Source organism: Pleurodeles waltl, chromosome 1_1 (assembly GCF_031143425.1).
Source record: "Pleurodeles waltl isolate 20211129_DDA chromosome 1_1, aPleWal1.hap1.20221129, whole genome shotgun sequence".
NCBI classification, from domain to species: domain Eukaryota; kingdom Metazoa; phylum Chordata; class Amphibia; order Caudata; family Salamandridae; genus Pleurodeles; species Pleurodeles waltl.
Genome location: NC_090436.1, coordinates 707,123,491 through 707,146,136, shown reverse-complemented (window position 1 = coordinate 707,146,136; position 22,646 = coordinate 707,123,491). Strand labels below are relative to the sequence as shown.

The window sequence follows — 22,646 nt, the reverse complement described above, 5'->3', positions numbered from 1 at the left end:
TGCAAATCACCCAGATCGAGAGATTAGGGGGATGTGCCACTCAAACTCCAACCTTCTGGAACTCTCTCTAGCCCAGCTTATTATGTGATGTAAAGCTATCACTGTCAGGAAATCGCTTACCAGCACCACTTTGGACTGTCTTGTCACTGTTCTATCCAACCTGAGGACATGGCGGCTACAGGGTATGTATTTTGCACATTTGTGCCCTACAAGTACATCTGCTAACATGCCTGAGGTTACCCTCTTCTCATACACATCAAGGAGCGTACTCAAGTGTTTCTCCCAGAGACCATCGTCACGATACAGCACCAGCCTTTGTAGCATGAGCCAAATACAAGTTTAACAAGCACTGGCACAACCAATAGTGGTGTATTTTTATTAGTGAATGTGCATGGTAATTGGTGGGTCGATCTGGTGTATACATGGGGTCACTTTGTGTGGGTGTTATAGGAGTTAGTGACTTTGGATGATTGTTGATAGGGGTGTTATTGGGTGTGTAGATGGGTGGATGCGTTGGTGAGTTAGCAGCACTAGGAGTGGAGAATAGGCTACAGCCACCAACATGATTGTAGCCGTTCATGCACTCATCCATCCATCCATCCAACACGTGTATTCATTCAATCCGTCTTCACTCACCCATTCAGCCATCCATTCATTAACTTATGATTTCACGTATTTTCACATTCACCTACTAAACAATCTATCTGTACAACTACACATACAAAATCGCCAATTAATCAAGAAGCCCTTCTGTTTATTTTTTTAAAAATCCAGACCGGTTTGTTTTGCCAACTGTTGTTCCAATTTGAGATCAAAGAACTGACAATAACAAGACGCTAATAAAAGAGCATTTATAAGATTAAAAACAATTTAAGAAGAACATTCAGAAGATTATTATGCATTACCATGAGGGCTGCACCAGCATTTGTAAAAACGTTTATTTAATTACGAGCTAGACGGTAGCAAAAATGACGTCATTTAGGCGGAAGGAGGCAGAAGATGCATTTTTTATGAATACAAATATATTAATTTAGCCAAAAAGTACAGATTGCAAAATATATTTTCAAAGGTGGTAGAAAAGAGAAGGCAGCAGAGCAGAACAAACTGCTGAGCAAGTATTAAGGCAAAGAGAAATCAATGACTAGGAATTTGTTTTTCTACAACATGCAATAATTGGAGTTTCTCCTTTGCATCAAGTTCCTTACCAGGAAAATGCAGACTCAGACAGGTGTTACCTGGATTAAGGGATCTCGTGTCCAGGAGCACAAAAAAGTACCAAGGATTGCTATAAGACCACACAACTGAGGTGGTCAAAAGCATGTCCAGGAGTCAGCTGTTCTAGTGGAAAAGAGGATATATATATATATATATATATATATATCTGGACCTCATATGCTGCAGGCAGGACGAGACAAAGAAGCTTATCCTTACATAAAAACATCTCACTGGTGATTGAAATAAGAATGACAACGTAGCCTGTGATCAAGTGCAACAGGCTTCTGAGGTTAATAGGAAAAGCAAACGTGGTGTACATAACACTTTTAAAACAAAATACACAGGAAATGTTCCAGAACACAGCGAGCCACTCTGATCTGGCTTATAGGAGTTTAATTCATTTTGTTGATGTACATCTATGCTTTGCAAAGCTAAGGCACATTATCTGCTCGTGTTTAATGCAACCGTACGTCATTCGTTATAAAATAAGGGTAGCTTTACCATGTTAAAAATGAACTGGCCTCGTTTCTCAGAAGAGTCTCAAAATGGCATGCAATTCTGTACCTACAAACAATCATGCGCGGAGGATGCCGACTTCAAAGGAAAGAAATAAGCTTTGGCAAACAGAAATGGAGACCAAGGAGGAGGGACGTGCCAGGTAGTCTAAAGAGCCAGTGATAGCCCTTGCTTCATGCTGCAACTGTCTAAAAGAAACTAAGGTGCAGCGAGAACCATACAGAAGCCTTAGGTAAAGTGGTAAGTTCGGCAACTCCACCATTACACCACAGTGAGTGTCAAAAATGAATGCCTCGGTCCTATGATCACGAACATCAAGTTCATGCAGAATGTTTGCGCACTGGAAGCTTTGATACTGGTTGGCTGAAACCGTATCTTGGCATGTGTAACCTGTTGTTGGATGGACAACCTGAATCAACGCTGCAACCTTTGTTTGAATATGAACTACACCAGGAGTGGGAACCCTCCGGCAGTTCCCTCAGCACAAGTACACAAGTCAGTATCTCTGGCGCCACTAAAAAGGGTCATGGAAGCATATGCTTTAATAAAAACGTAAAGCACCATTGGCAGGCTGCACTGCATATTGATCCTACATCAGGTCATTTTGCTTTTATGTTAGTTTTTTAAAGTCACTTCGTGACTTGGGCCCACAAAGGTTTGGCGTTATGTGCTTTAGCGTTACAATTTTTTTTTTTAGTAAAGACCCAATGGCCATATCGATTCTAAGGGAGCAAATTTCAAACAGACTAGATGCATTTTACAGGTGCGTTATGCTGGGTAAGATATGACCCAACGTCCCCCCTGCCAGCGATTGTCACTGAGACCCATGAAGGAGTCAAACGAAAATGAGATGTACAAGTCTGGCCAATGCTTAGCTTGTGAAAAATATTTTACATAGCATTTTAGAAACATATTCCAAACTACAAAATCTTTCACTACTGAAATAGGACGGCTAGCTTTCCTTTGATAAACAGGTTACATTATGCAGTCTGATTTCAAATCTTGACCCTATCCAGTGATAGCTAGATTATTCGAAGATGCAGCCTGTTCTTTGAGTGACGCCCATTAAAGTCTGCACAGTCTGACGGCTAGGTGCCTTTCACGATGCCCTGGGTGGCAGCCGCTGTTTGTACATCCCCGCCAAGGCTTTGGCCGTGCTGTAAATCATCTGTCGGCGAGACATGCCGGTGAACGCCAAGTGCCAGTCAGTCTTGCTCACATGTGGCACATTTCTTTCGACGACTTCACCAACTGTCACCAAGAGGCCAGACCACCGGAGATTGTAGTCCTGAGGAGTGAGGTTCTGGGCCTAGCAAAAAACAAGAGTGGCACAGGTTACAGGGATGCACGCGTTATTCGGCACACCTACGTCAGAGATAATGTTTAGGTACATTATGTATTAGAAGCGCGTAATTGGTCTTTGCGTTCACAGAGAATAGATTATTCAACAAAAAATCGTTTTGAAGCATAATCAGCACAACAACATATGAATAGGGAGGTAGATTTTTTTTTTTTAAGAAACAATTGCTCTAAACAATACATATTACAGCGAGATCAAACTCATCTTCGTTATAGTTGGTAATGGTTTCCATAGCTACTGGCATGCAATAATCTCGACGTTTGCAAGTGTGCTCTACGGTGTGATTTTCATTTATATGTAATCAAAACCCACTTTATAGAGCGCTCTGAAACTATTTTCCAGTGGTATTATGAAAGTAGAGTAATGTTGACAAGCTACCATATTTGAATACATTCAAAAGGATCTGCAGTTCTAGGCCCAAGAATGCATTTACTGTTAGGGCAGATCAACCCCTGCACTACCCGGTTTACTACCTTGTGATTGGGGATTAAAATGATACACACCTAACCATGTTGAGCGGACACTGAGTTATTCAAGCAATGGCATGTTCATTCCCATCATGCCACGCTAATGGTATAACCTAACCATGGACAGGGAGTGCTTTACAGAATTTCCTCTGTAAAAGCACAGAATCTATGATTTCTTATAAAACTTTGTATTGTTCCAGGACATTTTAGGAATAATTTCAGTTTTTGGTTAAGACTGCCCGGCAGTTATCTTGGAGGTCTAGACTGTCGATTTAAGGGCTGGCGTTGGCCTAGCTCCTTGAGCAACTAATCCACCACTGGACTTAGTGACAACATTCTTGAGTGATAACATTCTGGCAAACTAGAACTATGATTGCACAAATCGAGAAATGTAATGTAGATGTGTGAATCAAAACACACTGCCTAGGAAGGGGGCAGCTCAATGACTACCTTCATATGAAACAGTAGATTGACGTGCATCTCCAGAATTAGAAAAAAAAATAGAGCCTTCAGGGCCGGACAGCAAGCTCTTGGAACCCTCAGCACTTGACAAAATTCTTCAGCACAGATCTCTCACTTCTGAATCTCTCCACCTGAATATTACGCTTTCCTTCTCATCGACGAACAGACAGGCTCGACTCTAAAGAGTATAATTCTACCTGAGAGTTGCTTCCTAGTGGAGGAGCTAGCATAGAGATACTGCCACTTTGTTAAATCATGCCCCCCGAAATAAACTTAGGAGCTAATGGCAAGTTCACACGGCTCTCCCTGCCCCTACCTGGCCCAAATGCATTTATGTCTGAAGTAAAAATGGTAATAATAGGGCAGTCAGGGAGCACAGCATGGCACGCTTAAATGGTGACTAGTTAAGGCATTTATCTAAAAGATAGGTTCTTCTAGTGCAGTGCGAGTTGTGAGTAATGTTTCCTAAAGCTTTAGGGGGGGGAAGTAGTAGATAGAGGAGAGATATGAAGGATACTCTGGCAAAAAAAACTTATCTGTGCTAAATAGCAGAATAATGTGCTATTTATCCCCCAAGTGTACAGTTCCACTACCTAGCAAATCATATTAATATGCATCCAATTTGTGATATTATGTTGGCTTTAATGCGGATGATAGCCATGAGAAACGAATAAACACCAGGTGGTGTTTCTTTCCCCAAAAAATATCAGCGCATTAAAAATATAATTGTGCAGACATGAGCTAGAAAGAAGGCAGGTTTGGAGCATAGACATTAAGTAACATTTCAGAGTTGACTTTGGCATCCCCCCATTGTGAAATCTCTACAATTCCACAGAGATCAGACTTGTGTAATCTTGAATTTGCAGTCCCAAAATATTTTTCTATGAAATTATCTAGTGCACACAATCGCATTCTACTGACAGTCAGCTGGGTAGCACAAAGCCGTACCAAAAAGTAGAGAAGACAACATTTCTGCCACAAGGTGGAGCAAGGTATAGCTCTTCTTGGACTGCTTTCTGGTGGCTAAGGAGACATTCAAGAACAAGCTGTGGCAAAACCAATAGATCACGCTTTAGTGTGCTGACACATGCACCCATTACCAAAAAATGCCCAGAAAACTGTTTTTGCAATGTGAGAACTCCAATGTTTAGATACCTCTTCTGTTCTCATGCGCCAGTTTACGGTCATGTGTCAAAACTCTAACCTGCCTAAGCCACATACTTCAGCTAACAGACCAAAACATTTGCTACTTTTTGTTTCTCCTAACTTATTATCACACATTTTTCTCAACAAAATAGAAACACAACTGCAAAACATTTTGGCACTGCTCACTGCACTTGCAACATCCATACACGCCAAGAACTGAAGAATCTTTTCTAAAATTAACTCCTATCTGGGAGAGTGCAACATTGTAAATTTTTTATATTGCAAACTTTCCATAATTTATGTATTCTACGTTTACTACAAAAAGGTGGAAAAATCTGAGCATGTGGATTTTCACATGAAAATCTGGATTTTACAGAATATTTTGGGATGAAAGGAAACCGTAACTATCAGCATCCACCCAGTTTCGTAGATGGTAGGGAACGATTTTAAAGTTCTCAGAGAAAACGTTTCAGTGGCGACTAGCACCAATGAAGAAATATTGCCAGTTTGCCGGAAACAAGTACCTCAGGATGTAAATGTAAGATAGGCAGGAAACTCTGAAACTACTGGTAGGCCAATAACCAGGAGCAAAAAAACACTTTACTCCCACAATAACAACTTTGAACAACCCTTCTTTCTAATCCCACTGAGGAGTGGGTTGGGAACAAAGAGACTATCAAAGGGACACAACACTGTCACCAGAATATTGAGTGACAACATACTGAAGAGTGCATACCCACACACAACTATGCACCCATGCAGAATCCGTACCACATTTATGAATAAGCATGTAGTTGAACTGCACATCCAACAAGTAAAAGAGATAGTGATACAAACACAGTAGAATAAATAAAATACATAGTTTGATGAACTTCATTTAAGTAAGAGACCAATTTCCACTAATCATGTAAGTTTTGTATTCCAAATATATTGTCAAATAAATTGCCATGCGCATGTAAATGGTGGGTTATGTCCAGTTATGGAGCATGTTATTTAGGTACAAAAACAACAAGGTGATGGATAGAATACTTTAATTAATCTCATCCACTGGCAATAGCTCAGGGCCCAATCCCAATCCATCGTTTTTCACCCACCATGCCACCTGAGTTTGAACCCACCAGTCTTGACCCTGATCTTCATGCGAAGAGTTGAGCCTGAACTTGCAGGCCAAGCCAGGCCAGACAGTCCCTAAACCAGAACACATGCAACTCAGGATCAATTGTGCCCTTGTTATGGGCTTTTTAGCTTGGTATAGATTGGTTCCAGTGGCACAGTGAGCATGGGACCCATGTCTGGGCATACCTGGCACACTTACAAAAATAAAAAAGGTGATGGACGGAAAGCTTGAAAAAATCTCAGCCACTGGCAATCCCTTGAGGCCGCATTCATATCCATACTTTTTAGTCCACCATGCCACCTCAATTTGGACCTAGCCATATGCAAGTCAGTCTTCACCCTCTTCCTCTTGGTCCAGCCTGAACTGCCAGACCAAGTCTTCCCTGACCTGGAACCCAACCAAGGGCAGGTTTTGCCCTTGTGATGGGCTCTTCAGCCGGGTATCGGTTGGTTCCAGTGACACAGTGAGCCCGGGACCCATGTCTGGGCATACCCAGCGTACTAGGAGCAAAACCAGTCCTGGTTGCTTGTGTTTTTAAAATAATTTAGGCCGACTCTCTCCTCTGATATACTGATGAGGTATAAACCTTCTTAATGCAAATGCTGTGCAAAAAAACACAATACATACACTCCATGAGGTTTCCAGGTCAGACTAAGTAGGAAAAGATCAACAGTATGGTATGCTGGATCCAACAATATTTTCTCTGGGTTTATCTATGATCTTTAGTATATTCATCACTTAAGGCAGTGTGCTTCAAAATGTTTGTTATACAAATTGTTTGTAAATTGGTCTGGCTTGATGTTAGTTTTTGCACCTGTTAAGTAAGATCCTTCTCCCAGCAAAATATTATCAACCTTCACATGTCTGGGACCCAAACACACAGTACCAACATTTACATTAATGTCTTAGTCTACCTTCTTCACTGACATTACAGAACACAAATATCTACTTCCAAGCAACTCCTTATATGGGGGGCACTTTCCAGATCAGCTAATGAGACAAAAGGACGCCTGCCACTCCCAACTCAAAGCTGCTAGTCGAGATGTCGAATCGAATGGGTTTCCCCTAATGTTCTACTACAGTCTTATACATATCTTTCAAGAACAGACTGGTTTATAACCAGGGGCTCTGACATACTTTACTATGGTTTCCAAATAGGACATTAACACAACTCCCAAAGAAAACTTTTTTCATATTTGAGATTAGAAGGATGTTACCCTATTTGGCTTTCTAGGACCTGCTATACTTTGTGCCTGAAACAACACTAAGCAGATTCCGGAAAAAAGTGAAAACAGGTTTTTAAATTTCCCTTTAAATCTTGATAGTACAATAATTTATCTAGGCAGAGGTCACACCAAGTTAAATCATTCACTGTGTCAACTAATTATGTAGTTTGTTTTGAGTAACGTACCTTGACGAAATAGCAAAAACAGTTTAATCAGTGGTGTAAAGACATCAATGGGAAACACTGAACAACTTAGCAGCTAAAAGATCCTGTCTGGTTAACATAGAAAAAAAAAATGCGCCTTCAATTAGATCACCGGGCAACCACGTTAGATCACCGGTAGTCCTTGGTGCATGGCACTCATGCTTTATTTGATCACTCTACGTTAATGGCATGTGCACAAACGAACCCCTCATTAAATAAGGTGTTTCCACTTCGAGATGCAACTGTTAAATTAGGACATTCTCCGTCTGCATATCACTTATGCAGAAAACAATGTAAACAAATGGGCACTAGATTAGAAGAAATGCAAGTGTACGGTTAACTGATTAGCACAACATCAACACCTCTAGTTCAACAAGGGCGAACGTCACTTGGCCAAGCAAAAAAAATCCAGCGCCATAAACTACTGTATGTCGCAGACATTAATAAGTTCATATGATAAGCACAAATTCTTAACAGCCTCTAAATAAAAGACGAGGTAAAGGTTTGCATTCTCAGAGAAATGTATTTCACCATCTCTAAAATAAAGTCCTGGAAATATTTTAAGAAGCCGTCCTTGGAAAGTTTGGATTGTGGAATGATGTATAGTTACTATTTCATAATATTAAATTATACACATATTCTTTAAGCGTGTTTAACAAATGTATATTTACTCACGGTTAAATATATATATCTGTATATATCTGGAAAATGTCACTTACCCAGTGTACATCTGTTCGTGGCATGAGTCGCTGCAGATTCACATGCTGTGCATTATCCTGCCATCTAGTGTTGGGCTCGGAGTGTTACAAGTTGTTTTTCTTCAAAGAAGTCTTTTCGAGTCACGAGACCGAGGGACTCCTCCCTTTCGGGCTCCATTGCGCATGGGCGTCGACTCCATCTTAGATTGTTTTCCCCGCAGAGGGTGAGGTAGGAGTTGTGTATATAGTAAAAATGCCCATGCAATGGAGTGAGTATGTATGTACATAATGTGTATAATTTTTTTTATATATTTACAAATTTATAAATGTACAAGTTTCATCAACTTATAACGGCTACAGGCTCCCGGGGAGGCAGGAGGGCGCATGTGAATCTGCAGCGACTCATGCCACGAACAGATGTACACTGGGTAAGTGACATTTTCCGTTCAATGGCATGTGTAGCTGCAGATACACATGCTGTGCATAGACTAGTAAGCAGTTATCTCCCAAAAGTGGTGGTTTAGCCTGTAGGAGTTGAAGTTGTTTGAAATAATGTTCGTAATACAGCCTGTCCTACTGTGGCTTGTTGTGTTGTTAACACATCTACACAGTAATGTTTTGTGAATGTATGAGGCGTAGACCATGGGGCTGCCTTACAGATTTCTGTCAGAGGTATATTTCCGAGAAAGGCCATTGTGGCGCCTTTCTTCCTAGTGGAGTGCGCCTTTGGCGCAATAGGCAGATCTCTTTTTGCTTTAATATAGCAGGTCTGAATACATTTCACTATCCATCTGGCAATGCCTTGTTTGGATATTGGATTTCCTGCATGAGGTTTGTGAAAGGCTACAAACAATTGTTTTGTCTTGCAAAATTGTTTTGTTGTAACAATGTAATACATTAATGCTCTTTTGATGTCTAGCACATGTAAGGCTCTTTCGGCTACTGAGTCTGGTTGTGGAAAAAAGACTGGGAGTTCCACGGTTTGGTTTAGGTGGAACGGTGATATAACTTTTGGTAAGAACTTTGGATTTGTCCGGCGAACCACTTTATGTTTATGTATTTGTATGAAGGGTTCTTGTATAGTGAATGCTTGAATTTCACTTACCCTTCTAAGAGATGTGATAGCTATTAGGAAGGCTACTTTCCAGGTTAAGTATTGCATTTCACAAGAGTGCATGGGTTCAAATGGTGGACCCATGAGTCGTGTTAATACAATATTGAGGTTCCACGAGGGAACTGGTGGTGTTCTTGGGGGTATGATTCTCTTTAGACCCTCCATAAATGCTTTGATGACTGGGATTCTAAAGAGTGATGTTGAATGTGTAATCTGCAGATAGGAGGATATTGCTGTGAGATGTATTTTGATAGAAGAAAAGGATAGGTTTGATTTTTGTAAGTGTAATGAATAGCTTGGAGTGTTTTTTGCAGAAGCGTGTTGTGGTTGGATTTGATTATGATGGCAGTAATAAACAAATCTTTTCCATTTGTTTGTGTAACAATGTCTTGTAGTAGGTTTTCTAGCTTGCTTAATGACCTCCATACATTCTTGTGTAAGGTCTAAATGTCCAAACTCTAAGACTCCAGGAGCCAGATTGCTAGATTGAGCAATGCTGGATTCAGGTGTCTGATCTGTTGCTTGTGTTGAGTTAACATATCTGGTCTGTTTGGTAGTTTGATATGAGGTACTACTGACAGGTCTAGTAGTGTTGTGTACCATGGTTGGTGAGCCCAGGTTGGTGCTATCAGTATTAGTTGGAGTCTGTTTTGACTCAATTTGTTTACAAGATAAGGAAGGAGTGGGAGAGGGGGAAAAGCGTAGGCAAATATCCCTGACCAACTCATCCATAACGCATTGCCCTTGGACTGAGGGTGTGGATACCTGGACGCAAAGTTTTGGCATTTTGCGTTTTTTTTGTTGCGAATAGGTCTATTTCTGGTATTCCCCAGCGTAGAAAGTAAGTTTGTAGTATCTCGGGATGAATTTCCCATTCGTGTGTTTGTTGGTGAGCTCGACTGAGATTGTCGGCTAACTGGTATTGAATCCCTGGGATGTACTGTGCTATTAGGCGAATGCGATTGTGAATCGCCCAATGCCAAATCTTTTGTGCTAAGAGACACAGTTGTGATGAGTGTGTCCCTCCCTGTTTGGTTAGGTAATACATTGTTGTCATGTTGTCTGTTTTGACAAGAATGTGTTTGTGGGCTATTAGCAGTTGAAATGCTTTCAACGTTAGAAACACTGCTAAGAGCTCTAGATGATTTATATGCAGTTGCCTTTGTTGAACGTCCCATTGTCCCTGTATACTGTGCTGGTTGAGGTGTGCTCCCCACCCTATCATGGAAGCATCTGTTGTGATCACGTATTGAGGCACTGGGTCTTGGAATGGCCACCCTTGTTTTAAATTTATAGGATTCCACCATTGAAGCGAGGAGTGTGTTTGGCGGTCTATCAACACTAGATCTTGAAGTTGACCCTGTGCTTGTGTTCATTGTGTTGCTAGACATTGTAGTAAGGGACGCATGTGTAGTCTTACATTTGGGACAATGGCTATGCATGAAGACATCATGCCTAGGAGTTTCATTACAAACCTCACTTGATAGTGTTGGTTTGGGTGCATGTTTAGTATTACATTTTGGAAGGCTTGTACACTTTGTGGACTTGGAGTGGCAATCCCTTTTTGTGTGTTGATTGTTGCTCCTAAGTACTGTTGTATTTGACACGGTTGTAGATGAGATTTTGGTAGTTTATAGAGAACCCTAGTTTGTGAAGGGTGTGTATGACGGATTTTGTGTGTAGAAGACACAGTTGCTGAGTGCTGGTTTTTATTAACCAATCGTCTCAGTAAGAAAATACGTGCATGTGCTGCCTCCTGATGTGAGCAGCTACTTCTGCAAGGCATTTTGTGAATACTCTTGGGGCTGTTGTTATGCAGAACGGTAACACTTTGAATTGGTAATGCACGCCTTGGATTACAAACCTCAAGTATTTCCTGTGGGAAGGATGTATGGGTATGTGGAAATAAGCATCCTTGAGATCGAATGTTGACATGTAGTCCTGTTGTTTGAGCAAGGGAATCACGTCTTGAAGTGTCACCATGTGAAAGTGATCTGATTTGATGTAAAGATTTAGTGTTCTGAGGTCTAATATGGGTCTCAGTGTTTTGTCCTTTTTTGGGATTAGGAAATACAGGGAGTAAACACCTTTTCCTTTTTGATGGTTGGGTACTAGTTCTATTGCTTCTTTTTGTAATAATGCTTGGGCTTCTAGCTGTAACAGATCCAAGTGTTGTTTGGACATGTTGTGTGCTCTTGGAGGCACATCTGGTGGCAAATGTAGGAATTCTATGCAATAACCATGTTGGATAATGGCTAGGACCCACGCGTCCGTAGTCATGTGTTCCCAGTTGTGGTAATAATCTGTGAGTCTCCCCAACACTGGTGTTGTGTGGTGGGGGTTTGTGACGTTGAAGTCACTGTTTAGTTTGTGGGGTTTTTGGGCTCTGGAATTTCCCTCTTGTTTTAGGGAACTGTCCACCCCTATATTGTCCTCGAAAACCTCCTCTCTGCTATTGGCCCTGATATGTGGGTCTGACTTGTGAGGTGGAAGGCTCTGTGGTCTGGGCCCGAAACCCCCCTCTAAAGTGTGGCTTCCTAAAAGTGCCTTTGCTCTGTGGGGAGTAGAGCGCACCCATGGCTTTGGCCGTGTCAGTGTCTTTCTTCAGTTTGTCTACCGCTGTATCCACCTCCGGCCCAAATAGGTGTTGTTCATTGAATGGCATATTTAGCACTGCTTGCTGAATTTCAGGCTTAAATCCGGAGGTTCGTAGCCAGGCGTGTCTCCGAATGGTTACCGCCGTGTTTAGTGTTCTGGCCGCCGTGTCTGCTGAGTCCATGGCCGACCTCATTTGGTTATTGGAGATACTTTGGCCCTCCTCGACAACCTGTTGGGCACGTTTCTGGAACTCTTTGGGAAGGTGTTGAATGAGATGTTGCATTTCATCCCAATGTGCCCTGTCGTATCTTGCTAGAAGAGCCTGTGAATTGGCAATTCGCCATTGATTGACTGCCTGTGCTGCCACCCTTTTGCCTGCTGCATCGAATTTCCGACTTTCTTTGTCGGGTGGTGGTGCGTCTCCAGAAGTTTGTGAGTTCGCACTTTTTCGGGCTGCTCCAACTACCACTGAATCTGGAGTTAACTGTTGTGTGATGTACACAGGGTCAGTAGGGGGAGGTTTATATTTCTTCTCCACCCTAGGCGTGATGGCTCTGCCTTTGACTGGGTCTTGAAACACCTGTTTAGCGTGTTTTAACATGCCTGGCAGCATTGGCAAGCTTTGGAATTGGCTGTGCGTAGATGACAGGGTGTTGAACAAGAAGTCATCTTCTATGGGCTCTGCATGCAATGCAACATTATGAAATGCAGCTGCCCTGGAAACCACTTGCATGTAAGCAGTACTTGAAGGTCTTGCCGGGTAGCATTCGGGACTATTGTCAGAGACCGGTGCGTCATACAGATCCCATGCATCCGGGTCATCTTGACTCATCCCTGTGTGCATTGGTGAATGCATCATTGGGCGTGTTGCTACCGGGGACAGATGAGGCGAATGTATTGGTGATTGTTGTGGCGAAAATTGTGGTGGAGTTTTCTCTTTTGCCACTTTTGCCTTTGGCTGCATTCCCACCTCTTGGAATGCGAGCTTCCGTTTCATTTTGATTGGAGGAAGAGTTCTGATTTTCCCAGTGTCCTTTTGGATATAGAGCCTTTTTTGGGTGTGGTCCGGCTCTCCCATGCCCAGCTCTTGTTCAAATCTGTGGCCTTGTAAATGTGTGGAAAGGCCTTGTTCCTCTGTATAGGAGCGTTGTTTCGGCTCCAAGGAAGAATGTTTCAGTACCAAAATTTTTTCGACAGTCTTTTTCGGCTCCGAGGAAACCTTTTTGATTTTTGGTGTACCGAACTCTCGGTGCCGAGTGTTCGGAGCCAGTATCTCAGTGCCGAGTCTGTTCGGAGTCGGTATCTCGACCGGAGTCGGATGTCTTTGGCTGCTGGGAGGCCTTTTTCGGTGCCGATGTTTGGTCACCGTGTTTTCGGGTAAAGCCATGGCCTGTTGGCGGTGACGTCCCCTGGGCCTTCATGATTTTCGAGTGAGTTTTTGCCGGGGCTGGTTTACTCACGGTTTTCTGTGTCTTCGGCTGCTCACTCTTGGACTCGCCCAAGTCCGAATCTCTAATGGCGAATGTCTCCTCTTCTTCGACGGTGTGTCCGGCCGGTGTCGACGCCATCTGGAGTCTTCGAGCTCTACAATCCCGCAGTGTCTTCTTGGATCGAAATGCCCGACAGGCCTCGCAAGAATCCTCGTTGTGTTCGGGGGACAAACACAGATTACAGACCAAGTGTTGGTCTGTATAAGGATACTTTGCGTGGCAGTTGGGGCAGAAGCTTAAGGGGGTCCGGTCCATGAGCGTTGAAGATGGACGCGGTCGGGCCGACCAGGCCCCGCCGAGGCGTGGAAACCCCGAAGGGCTGCCGGAACTTTTGTTTCTTCGGTGTCGATGTGCTAGCACTAACCCGGTACCAAGCGCAAACAATACTGTCAAATTTTCCGATGGATAATGAAAATGTCACTTACCCAGTGTACATCTGTTCGTGGCATCAGTCGCTGGAGATTCACATGTTCTGCATAGCTCGCCATCTGGTGTTGGGTCGGAGTGTTACAAGTTGTTTTTCTTCGAAGAAGTCTTTCGAGTCACGGGACCGAGTGACTCCTCCTTCTGTCTCCATTGCGCATGGGCGTCGACTCCATCTTCGATTGTTTTCCCCGCAGAGGGTGAGGTAGGAGTTGTGTTGTAGTAATAGTGCCCATGCAATGGAGTGACTAAGTACGTACCTATTTAAGGTGGAAAATATATATATACAAATGTACAAAGTTGAAGCTAACTTCCGAACTGCTACAGGATCCCGGGGAGGCGGGTGGGCACATGTGAATCTCCAGCGACTGATGCCACGAACAGATGTACACTGGGTAAGTGACATTTTCAGTTCGATGGCATCTGTCGCTGTAGATACACATGTTCTGCATAGACTAGTAAGCAGTTATCTCCCCAAAAGCGGTGGCTCAGCCTGTAGGAATGGAAGTGGTTTGAAATAATGTTCTTAACACGGCTTGACCTACTGTGGCTTGCTGTGCGGATAGCACGTCTACATAGTAGTGTTTGCTGAACGTGTGTGGCGTAGACCATGTGGCTGCCTTACATATTTCTTGCATTGGGATGTTCCCTAGAAAGGCCATGGTAGCACCTTTTTTTTCTGGTTGAGTGTGCCCTTGGTGTAATGGGCAGTTGTCGTTTTGCTTTAAGGTAGCAGATTTGGATGCATTTAACTATCCATCTGGCTATACCTTGTTTTGGTATTGGGTTTCCTGCATGAGGTTTTTGGAATGCAATAAATAGTTGTTTAGTCTTTCTGATGTTCTTCGTTCTGTCAATGTAGTACATTAATGCTCTTTTGACATCTAAGGTATGTAGTGCCCTCTCAGCTACGGAATCTGGCTGTGGGAAGAACACTGGTAGTTCCACTGTTTGATTTAGGTGGAACGGTGAAATAACCTTTGGTAAGAATTTCGGATTAGTCCTTAGGATGACTATTTTTGTGTAGTTGTATAAAAGGTTCTTGTATTGTAAACGCCTGAATTTCGCTTACTCTTCTTAGAGATGTAATGGCGATGAGAAATGCAACCTTCCAGGTTAGGAACTGTATTTCGCAAGAGTGCATGGGTTCAAAAGGTGGACCCATGAGTCTTGTTAAGACAACATTTAAGTTCCATGAAGGAACAGGTGGTGTTCTTGGTGGTATAATTCTTTTAAGGCCTTCCATGAATGCTTTAATGACTGGTATCCTATATAGGGAAGTTGAATAGGTAGTCTGCAGGTATGCAGATATTGCTGCAAGGTGTATTTTAATGGAAGAGAAGGCTAGGTTAGATTTTTGTAAGTGAAGCAAGTAACCCACTACATCCTTTGGAGTTGCGTGTAAAGGTTGGATCTGATTATGATGGCAGTAGCAAACAAACCTCTTCCATTTACTTGCATAGCAGTGCCTAGTGGACGGCCTTCTGGCTTGCTTTATGACTTCCATACATTCTTGGGTAAGTTGTAAGTGTCCGAATTCTAGGATTTCAGGAGCCAGATTGCAAGATTCAGTGATGCTGGATCTGGATGTCTGATCTGTTGGTTGTGTTGTGTTAACAGATCCGGCCTGTTGGGCAATTTGATGTGGGGTATTACTGATAGGTCTAGCAGTGTTGTGTACCAGGGTTGCCTTGCCCAAGTTGGTGCTATTAATATGAGTTTGAGTTTGTTTTGACTCAATTTGTTTACCAGATAAGGAAGGAGAGGGAGAGGAGGAAAAGCGTAGGCAAATATCCCTGACCAGTTCATCCATAGGGCATTGCCTTGGGACTGCCTGTGTGGGTATCTGGATGCGAAGTTTGGGCATTTTGCGTTCTCTTTTGTTGCAAACAAGTCTATTTGAGGTGTTCCCCAGAGTCTGAAGTAAGTGTTTAGAATTTGGGGGTGAATTTCCCATTCGTGGACCTGTTGGTGATCTCGAGAGAGATTGTCTGCAAGTTGATTCTGGATCCCTGGAATAAACTGTGCTATTAGGCGAATGTGGTTGTGAATTGCCCATCGCCATATCTTTTGTGCCAGCAGGCTCAACTGCGTTGAGTGTGTCCCCCCTTGTTTGTTTAGATAATACATTGTTGTCATATTGTCTGTCTTGACAAGAATGTATTTGTGAGTTATAATTGGTTGGAAAGCCCTTAATGCTTGAAAAACTGCAAGCATTTCTAGGTGATTTATATGCAGTTTTGTTTGATGTACGTTCCATTGTCCTTGTATGCTGTGTTGATCGAGGTGTGCTCCCCACCCTGTCATGGAAGCATCTGTTGTTATTAAGTATTGTGGCACTGGGTCTTGGAAAGGCCGCCCTTTGTTTAAATTTATACTGTTCCACCATAGAAGCGAGAGGTAAGTTTGGCGGTCTATCAACACCAGATCTAGAAGGTGACCCTGTGCTTGTGACCATTGTGATGCTAGGCACTGTTGCAAGGGCCTCATGTGCAGTCTTGCGTTCGGGACAATGGCTATGCATGAGGACATCATGCCTAGGAGTTGCAATATCATCTTTGCTTGTATTGTTTGTGTTGGATACATACGTTGTATGATCTTGTTGAAATTTTGAATTCTTTGTGGACTTGGAGTGGCTACTCCTTTTGTTGTGTCTATTATGGCTCCCAGGTATTGTTGTACCTTGCCTGGCAAAATGTTGGATTTTGCAAAGTTGACGGTGAAACCGAGTCTGTAGAGGGTTTGTATGATTTGATTTGTGTGGTGTAAGCACTTTGTTAGTGAATTGGTTTTGATTAGCCAGTCGTCTAGATACGGGAATACATGTATTTGCTGCCTTCTGATGTGTGCAGCCACTACTGCTAGACATTTGGTGAAGACTCTTGGTGCGGTTGTTAAACCAAAAGGCAATACCTTGAATTGGTAATGTATTCCTTTGAATACGAACCTTAGGTATTTTCTGTGCGATGGATGTATTGGTATATGGAAATACGCGTCTTTGAGGTCTAGGGTTGTCATGTAGTCCTGTAGTTTTAGCAATGGTAACACTTCTTGTAGCGTGACCATGTGAAAGTGGTCTGATTTGATGTAGGTGTTCAGTATTCTGAGGTCTAGGATTGGTCTCAGTGTTTTGTCCTTTTTTGGTATTAAGAAGTACAGTGAATAGACTCCTGTGTTTATTTGTGTGTTTGGTACTAATTCGATTGCATTCTTTTGCAATAGTGCTTGAACTTCTATTTCCAGAAGATCGGAATGTTGTTTTGATAAATTCTGTGCTTTTGGTGGTATGTTTGGAGGGAATTTTAGGAATTCAATGCAATAACCATGTTGGATAATTGCTAAGACCCAAGTGTCTGTAGTTATTTCCTCCCATGCTTTGTAATAATGACCTATTCTTCCCCCCACTGGTGTTGTGTGGAGGGGGTGAGTGACATCTGAGTCACTGCTTGGTTGTAGGGGTTTTGGGGCTTTGAAATTTTCCTCTATTCCTAGGGAATTGCCCTCCTCTGTATTGACCCCGAAAGCCTCCCCTGTACTGTCCCTGGTAGCTGGACGGTGTTGCCTGCGAGGTGCTGGCTTGTGTGGCCTGACCCCGAAACCCCCCTCGAAAGGGTGTCTTGCGGAAGGTGCTGTAGGTTCCTCTGCTCTGCGGGGAGTAGAGTGCGCCCATGGCTTTAGCAGTGTCAGTGTCTTTTTTCAGTTTTTCGATTGCCGTGTCCACTTCTGGTCCGAACAGTTGTTTTTCGTTGAATGGCATATTGAGCACTGGCTGCTGTATCTCTGGTTTGAACCCAGACGTTCTTAGCCATGCGTGCCTTCTAATGGTCACAGATGTATTAATTGTTCTTGCAGCTGTGTCCGCTGCGTCCATAGAGGAATGTATCTGGTTATTTGATATGTTCTGTCCTTCCTCGACCACCTGCTTTGCTCTCTTTTGTAGTTCCTTGGGTAGATGCTCGATGAGGTGTTGCATCTCATCCCAATGGGCTCTGTCATAGCGCGCAAGTAGTGCTTGAGAGTTAGCGATGCGCCACTGGTTAGCAGCCTGTACTGCGACTCTTTTCCCAGCTGCATCGAACTTGCGGCTCTCTTTATCTGGGGGTGGTGCATCCCCAGATGTGTGGGAGTTGGCTCTTTTTCGAGCTGCTCCTACTACGACGGAATCAGGTGGCAGCTGTGTGGTGATGAAAACAGGGTCTGTAGGAGGTGCCTTATATTTCTTTTCCACCCTTGGCGTTATTGCCCTACTTTTGACCGGCTCCTTGAAGATTTCCTTTGCGTGCCGAAGCATACCTGGCAGCATAGGCAGGCTTTGGTAGGAGCTGTGGGTGGAGGAGAGGGTGTTGAATAAAAAGTCATCCTCGACTTGTTCTGAGTGGAGGTTTACGTTGTGGAATTGTGCCGCTCTAGCCACCACTTGAGAATATGCTGTGCTGTCTTCTGGTGGTGAGGGCTTTGTTGGATATGCCTCCGGACTGTTGTCCGACACTGGGGCGTCATATAAGTCCCAAGCGTCTTGATCCTGGTCACCTTGGCTCATGGTGGTGTGAGCCGGGGAATGTGAAGGGGTTTGTGCTGGTGAGACGTTAATTACAGGTGGAGGAGAGGGTGGCGGAGTCACCTTTTTCACCATCTTGGTTTGTGGCGCCTGGTCTGTTTGAAACTCCAGTCTCCTTTTTATCCTAACAGGGGGAAGGGTGCTTATTTTTCCTGTTCCCTGCTGTATGAAAATACGTTTTTGCGTATGGTCCACTTCGGTGGATTGCAGCTCTTCCTCAAACCTATGCTTTCGCATCTGAGAGGACAGTGATTGCTCCTCTGTATAAGAGCCTGGACCTGGGTCGGTTACGGGTTGTTTCGGCACCGAAACCCTGTCTGTATGTTTTTTCGTCTCCGAGGTGGCTTTTTTCTTTTTTGGAGTCGAAACCTCTCGGCGTCGATCTTCGTCGGTGCCGCTGTCTCGGCGTCGAGCCGTTTCTACACCGCTATCTCGGTGTCGCTGCTTTTCTCCAGCACTTTCTCGATCCCGAGAAGGCTGCGTGCCGGTGTCTCGACCGGAGTCGGACGATCTCGGCACTGTTTGGGCCTTTTTCGGTGCCGATGGTCGGTCACCGAATTTATGGGTGGAGCCATGGCCTGGTGGCAGTGGCGTCCCCTGGGCCTTGTCACTTTTCTTATGTGTTGTTTTCGACGTCTTACTCACGGTTCTTTGATCGTCGAATTCCTCGGAGTCCGATTCGTGGATCGAAAAGGTTTCTTCTTCCTCTCGGTGCGCTGTCGGCGTGGACGCCATCTGAAGTCTCCTGGCTCGACGGTCACGGAGTGTCTTTCGGGACCGGAACGCGCGACAGGCCTCGCAAGTCTCCTCAGTGTGCTCAGGTGACAGGCACAGGTTACAGACCAAATGTTGGTCTGTATACGGGAATTTGTTGTGGCATTTGGGACAAAAATGGAACGGGGTCCGTTCCATCGGCGTCGTTCTACACGCGGTCGGGCCGACCAGGCCCCGACGGGGGATCGAAAGCTACCCCAAAGGGCACCGGAGCGCGTCGACCTTCGATGCGGAGTTGAATCTAACTACGCCGATCCCGAACGCAACAATACCGACGAAAATCTTCCGATATTTACTAACTTTCCGTTCCGAAACTCGGAGCGACAGGAACACGTCCGAACCCGATGGCGGAAAAAAAACAATCGAAGATGGAGTCGACGCCCATGCGCAATGGAGACAGAAGGAGGAGTCACTCGGTCCCGTGACTCGAAAGACTTCTTTGAAGAAAAACAACTTGTAACACTCCGACCCAAAACCAGACGGCGAGCTATGCAGAACATGTGTATCTACAGCGACAGATGCCATCGAACCTATCTTTTCCGAACCGAAGCACAGAGCGTAGAGGAACACGTCCGAACCCAATGGCGGAAAGAAAACCATCTAAGATGGAGTCGACGCCCATGCGCAATGGAGCCTAAAGGGAGGAGTCCCTCGGTCTCGTGACTCGAAAAGACTTCTTCCAAGAAAAACAACTTGTAAGACTCCGAGCCCAACACTAGATGGCAGGATAATGCACCGCATGTGTATCTGCAGCTACACATGCCATCGAACATATATATATACAGGGAGTGCAGAATTATTAGGCAAATGAGTATTTTGACCACATCATCCTCTTTATGCATGTTGTCTTACTCCAAGCTGTATAGGCTCGAAAGCCTACTACCAATTAAGCATATTAGGTGATGTGCATCTCTGTAATGAGAAGGGGTGTGGTCTAATGACATCAACACCCTATATCAGGTGTGCATAATTATTAGGCAACTTCCTTTCCTTTGGCAAAATGGGTCAAAAGAAGGACTTGACAGGCTCAGAAAAGTCAAAAATAGTGAGATATCTTGCAGAGGGATGCAGCACTCTTAAAATTGCAAAGCTTCTGAAGCGTGATCATCGAACAATCAAGCGTTTCATTCAAAATAGTCAACAGGGTCGCAAGAAGCGTGTGGAAAAACCAAGGCGCAAAATAACTGCCCATGAACTGAGAAAAGTCAAGCGTGCAGCTGCCACGATGCCACTTGCCACCAGTTTGGCCATATTTCAGAGCTGCAACATCACTGGAGTGCCCAAAAGCACAAGGTGTGCAATACTCAGAGACATGGCCAAGGTAAGAAAGGCTGAAAGACGACCACCACTGAACAAGACACACAAGCTGAAACGTCAAGACTGGGCCAAGAAATATCTCAAGACTGATTTTTCTAAGGTTTTATGGACTGATGAAATGAGAGTGAGTCTTGATGGGCCAGATGGATGGGCCCGTGGCTGGATTGGTAAAGGGCAGAGAGCTCCAGTCCGACTCAGACGCCAGCAAGGTGGAGGTGGAGTACTGGTTTGGGCTGGTATCATCAAAGATGAGCTTGTGGGGCCTTTTCGGGTTGAGGATGGATTCAAGCTCAACTCCCAGTCCTACTGCCAGTTCCTGGAAGACACCTTCTTCAAGCAGTGGTACAGGAAGAAGTCTGCATCCTTCAAGAAAAACATGATTTTCATGCAGGACAATGCTCCATCACACGCGTCCAAGTACTCCACAGCGTGGCTGGCAAGAAAGGGTATAAAAGAAGGAAATCTAATGACATGGCCTCCTTGTTCACCTGATCTGAACCCCATTGAGAACCTGTGGTCCATCATCAAATGTGAGATTTACAAGGAGGGAAAACAGTACACCTCTCTGAACAGTGTCTGGGAGGCTGTGGTTGCTGCTGCACACAATGTTGATGGTGAACAGATCAAAACACTGACAGAATCCATGGATGGCAGGCTTTTGAGTGTCCTTGCAAAGAAAGGTGGCTATATTGGTCACTGATTTGTTTTTGTTTTGTTTTTGAATGTCAGAAATGTATATTTGTGAATGTTGAGATGTTATATTGGTTTCACTGGTAATGATAAATAATTGAAATGGGTATATATTTGTTTTTGTTAAGTTGCCTAATAATTATGCACAGTGATAGTCACCTGCACACACAGATATCCCCCTAACATAGCTAAAACTAAAAACAAACTAAAAACTACTTCCAAAAATATTCAGTTTTGATATTAATGAGTTTTTTGGGTTCATTGAGAACATGGTTGTTGTTCAATAATAAAATTAATCCTCAAAAATACAACTTGCCTAATAATTCTGCACTCCCTGTATATATATATATATATATATATATATATATATATGTGTGTGTGTGTGTGTGTGTGTGTGTGTTTTTTATTCTATGCTTAACATGTTCATAGGTCATTGCATAGCTCTTAGATAAGCTGATATATTACATACTTATGAATCCCTGCTTTCTTTAAAAAAAAATAATAATAATAATAATTACTCTCTCATAAGCTTTCCTCTGTCTCCCCATCATCCTATGTCTCTATCAATCTATCCCCCATCCCAACTCCAACTCATGCCAAACCCATTCTACTACGTGGAGCTCCAAAATAACCCTGCCTAAGCTCTTCCCCTCCTCTACTGCCCCTGGCTCATCCCAAACCTCAGTTTACTACTATGATCTCACAAACAACCCTACTAAATTCTCCCTCATTTATCTCATTTTTGACCCATCCAAACCCCCTTCTGCTACTATGATCTCCCTAACCCCTTTCCACAGACTCTTCCCTCCTCCATCTCTTCTTTCATCATCCCAAACCTCATCCTATTACTATATACTCCCAATTAACACTTCTGGATTCTTCCCTCTTCTACCCCTCCATTACTCTAGTCAATCCAACTAACAAACTCACAAATCCTCTGCTCAAATTAACTCATACTCATACTGTACTCATATTTCCCTATACTAATCCACCACTAATTCCTCTTGGGTTCCGGAACAGCATGCTACTCACCGAAAAGCGCTTCAAACACCTCACCAGGGATAGTAAGCGATATACAAATAGAATTACAATATGCATAAACTTTTTTCATCATCTTTCCAAACTCAGTCGTGTCTCATTCACCCGTTTTAACACACTATTTGAATATACCACCATTGAAATGTCCAGCAGATTTGGGTATCTACATGTATGTTCCATGATCTCAAAACCTGACAACTCTTCAAGCACCTTCTACACAGCCTTCATGCAAAA

The 22,646-nt window shown here is 43.6% G+C and overlaps 1 protein-coding gene across 1 annotated transcript in view; it reads right to left on the bottom strand.

Moving 5' to 3' along the window:
- Positions 1-733: 733 nt before the first annotated feature.
- The window catches only part of PRRC1 (proline rich coiled-coil 1), a 181,651-nt gene continuing 159,738 nt past the window's right edge, over positions 734-22,646 (bottom strand). The window contains exon 8 of the mRNA XM_069227286.1: positions 734-3,040. Coding sequence (XP_069083387.1) covers positions 2,831-3,040 — 210 coding nt within the window. The 3' untranslated portion in view covers positions 734-2,830. The remainder of the gene's footprint in view (positions 3,041-22,646) is intronic.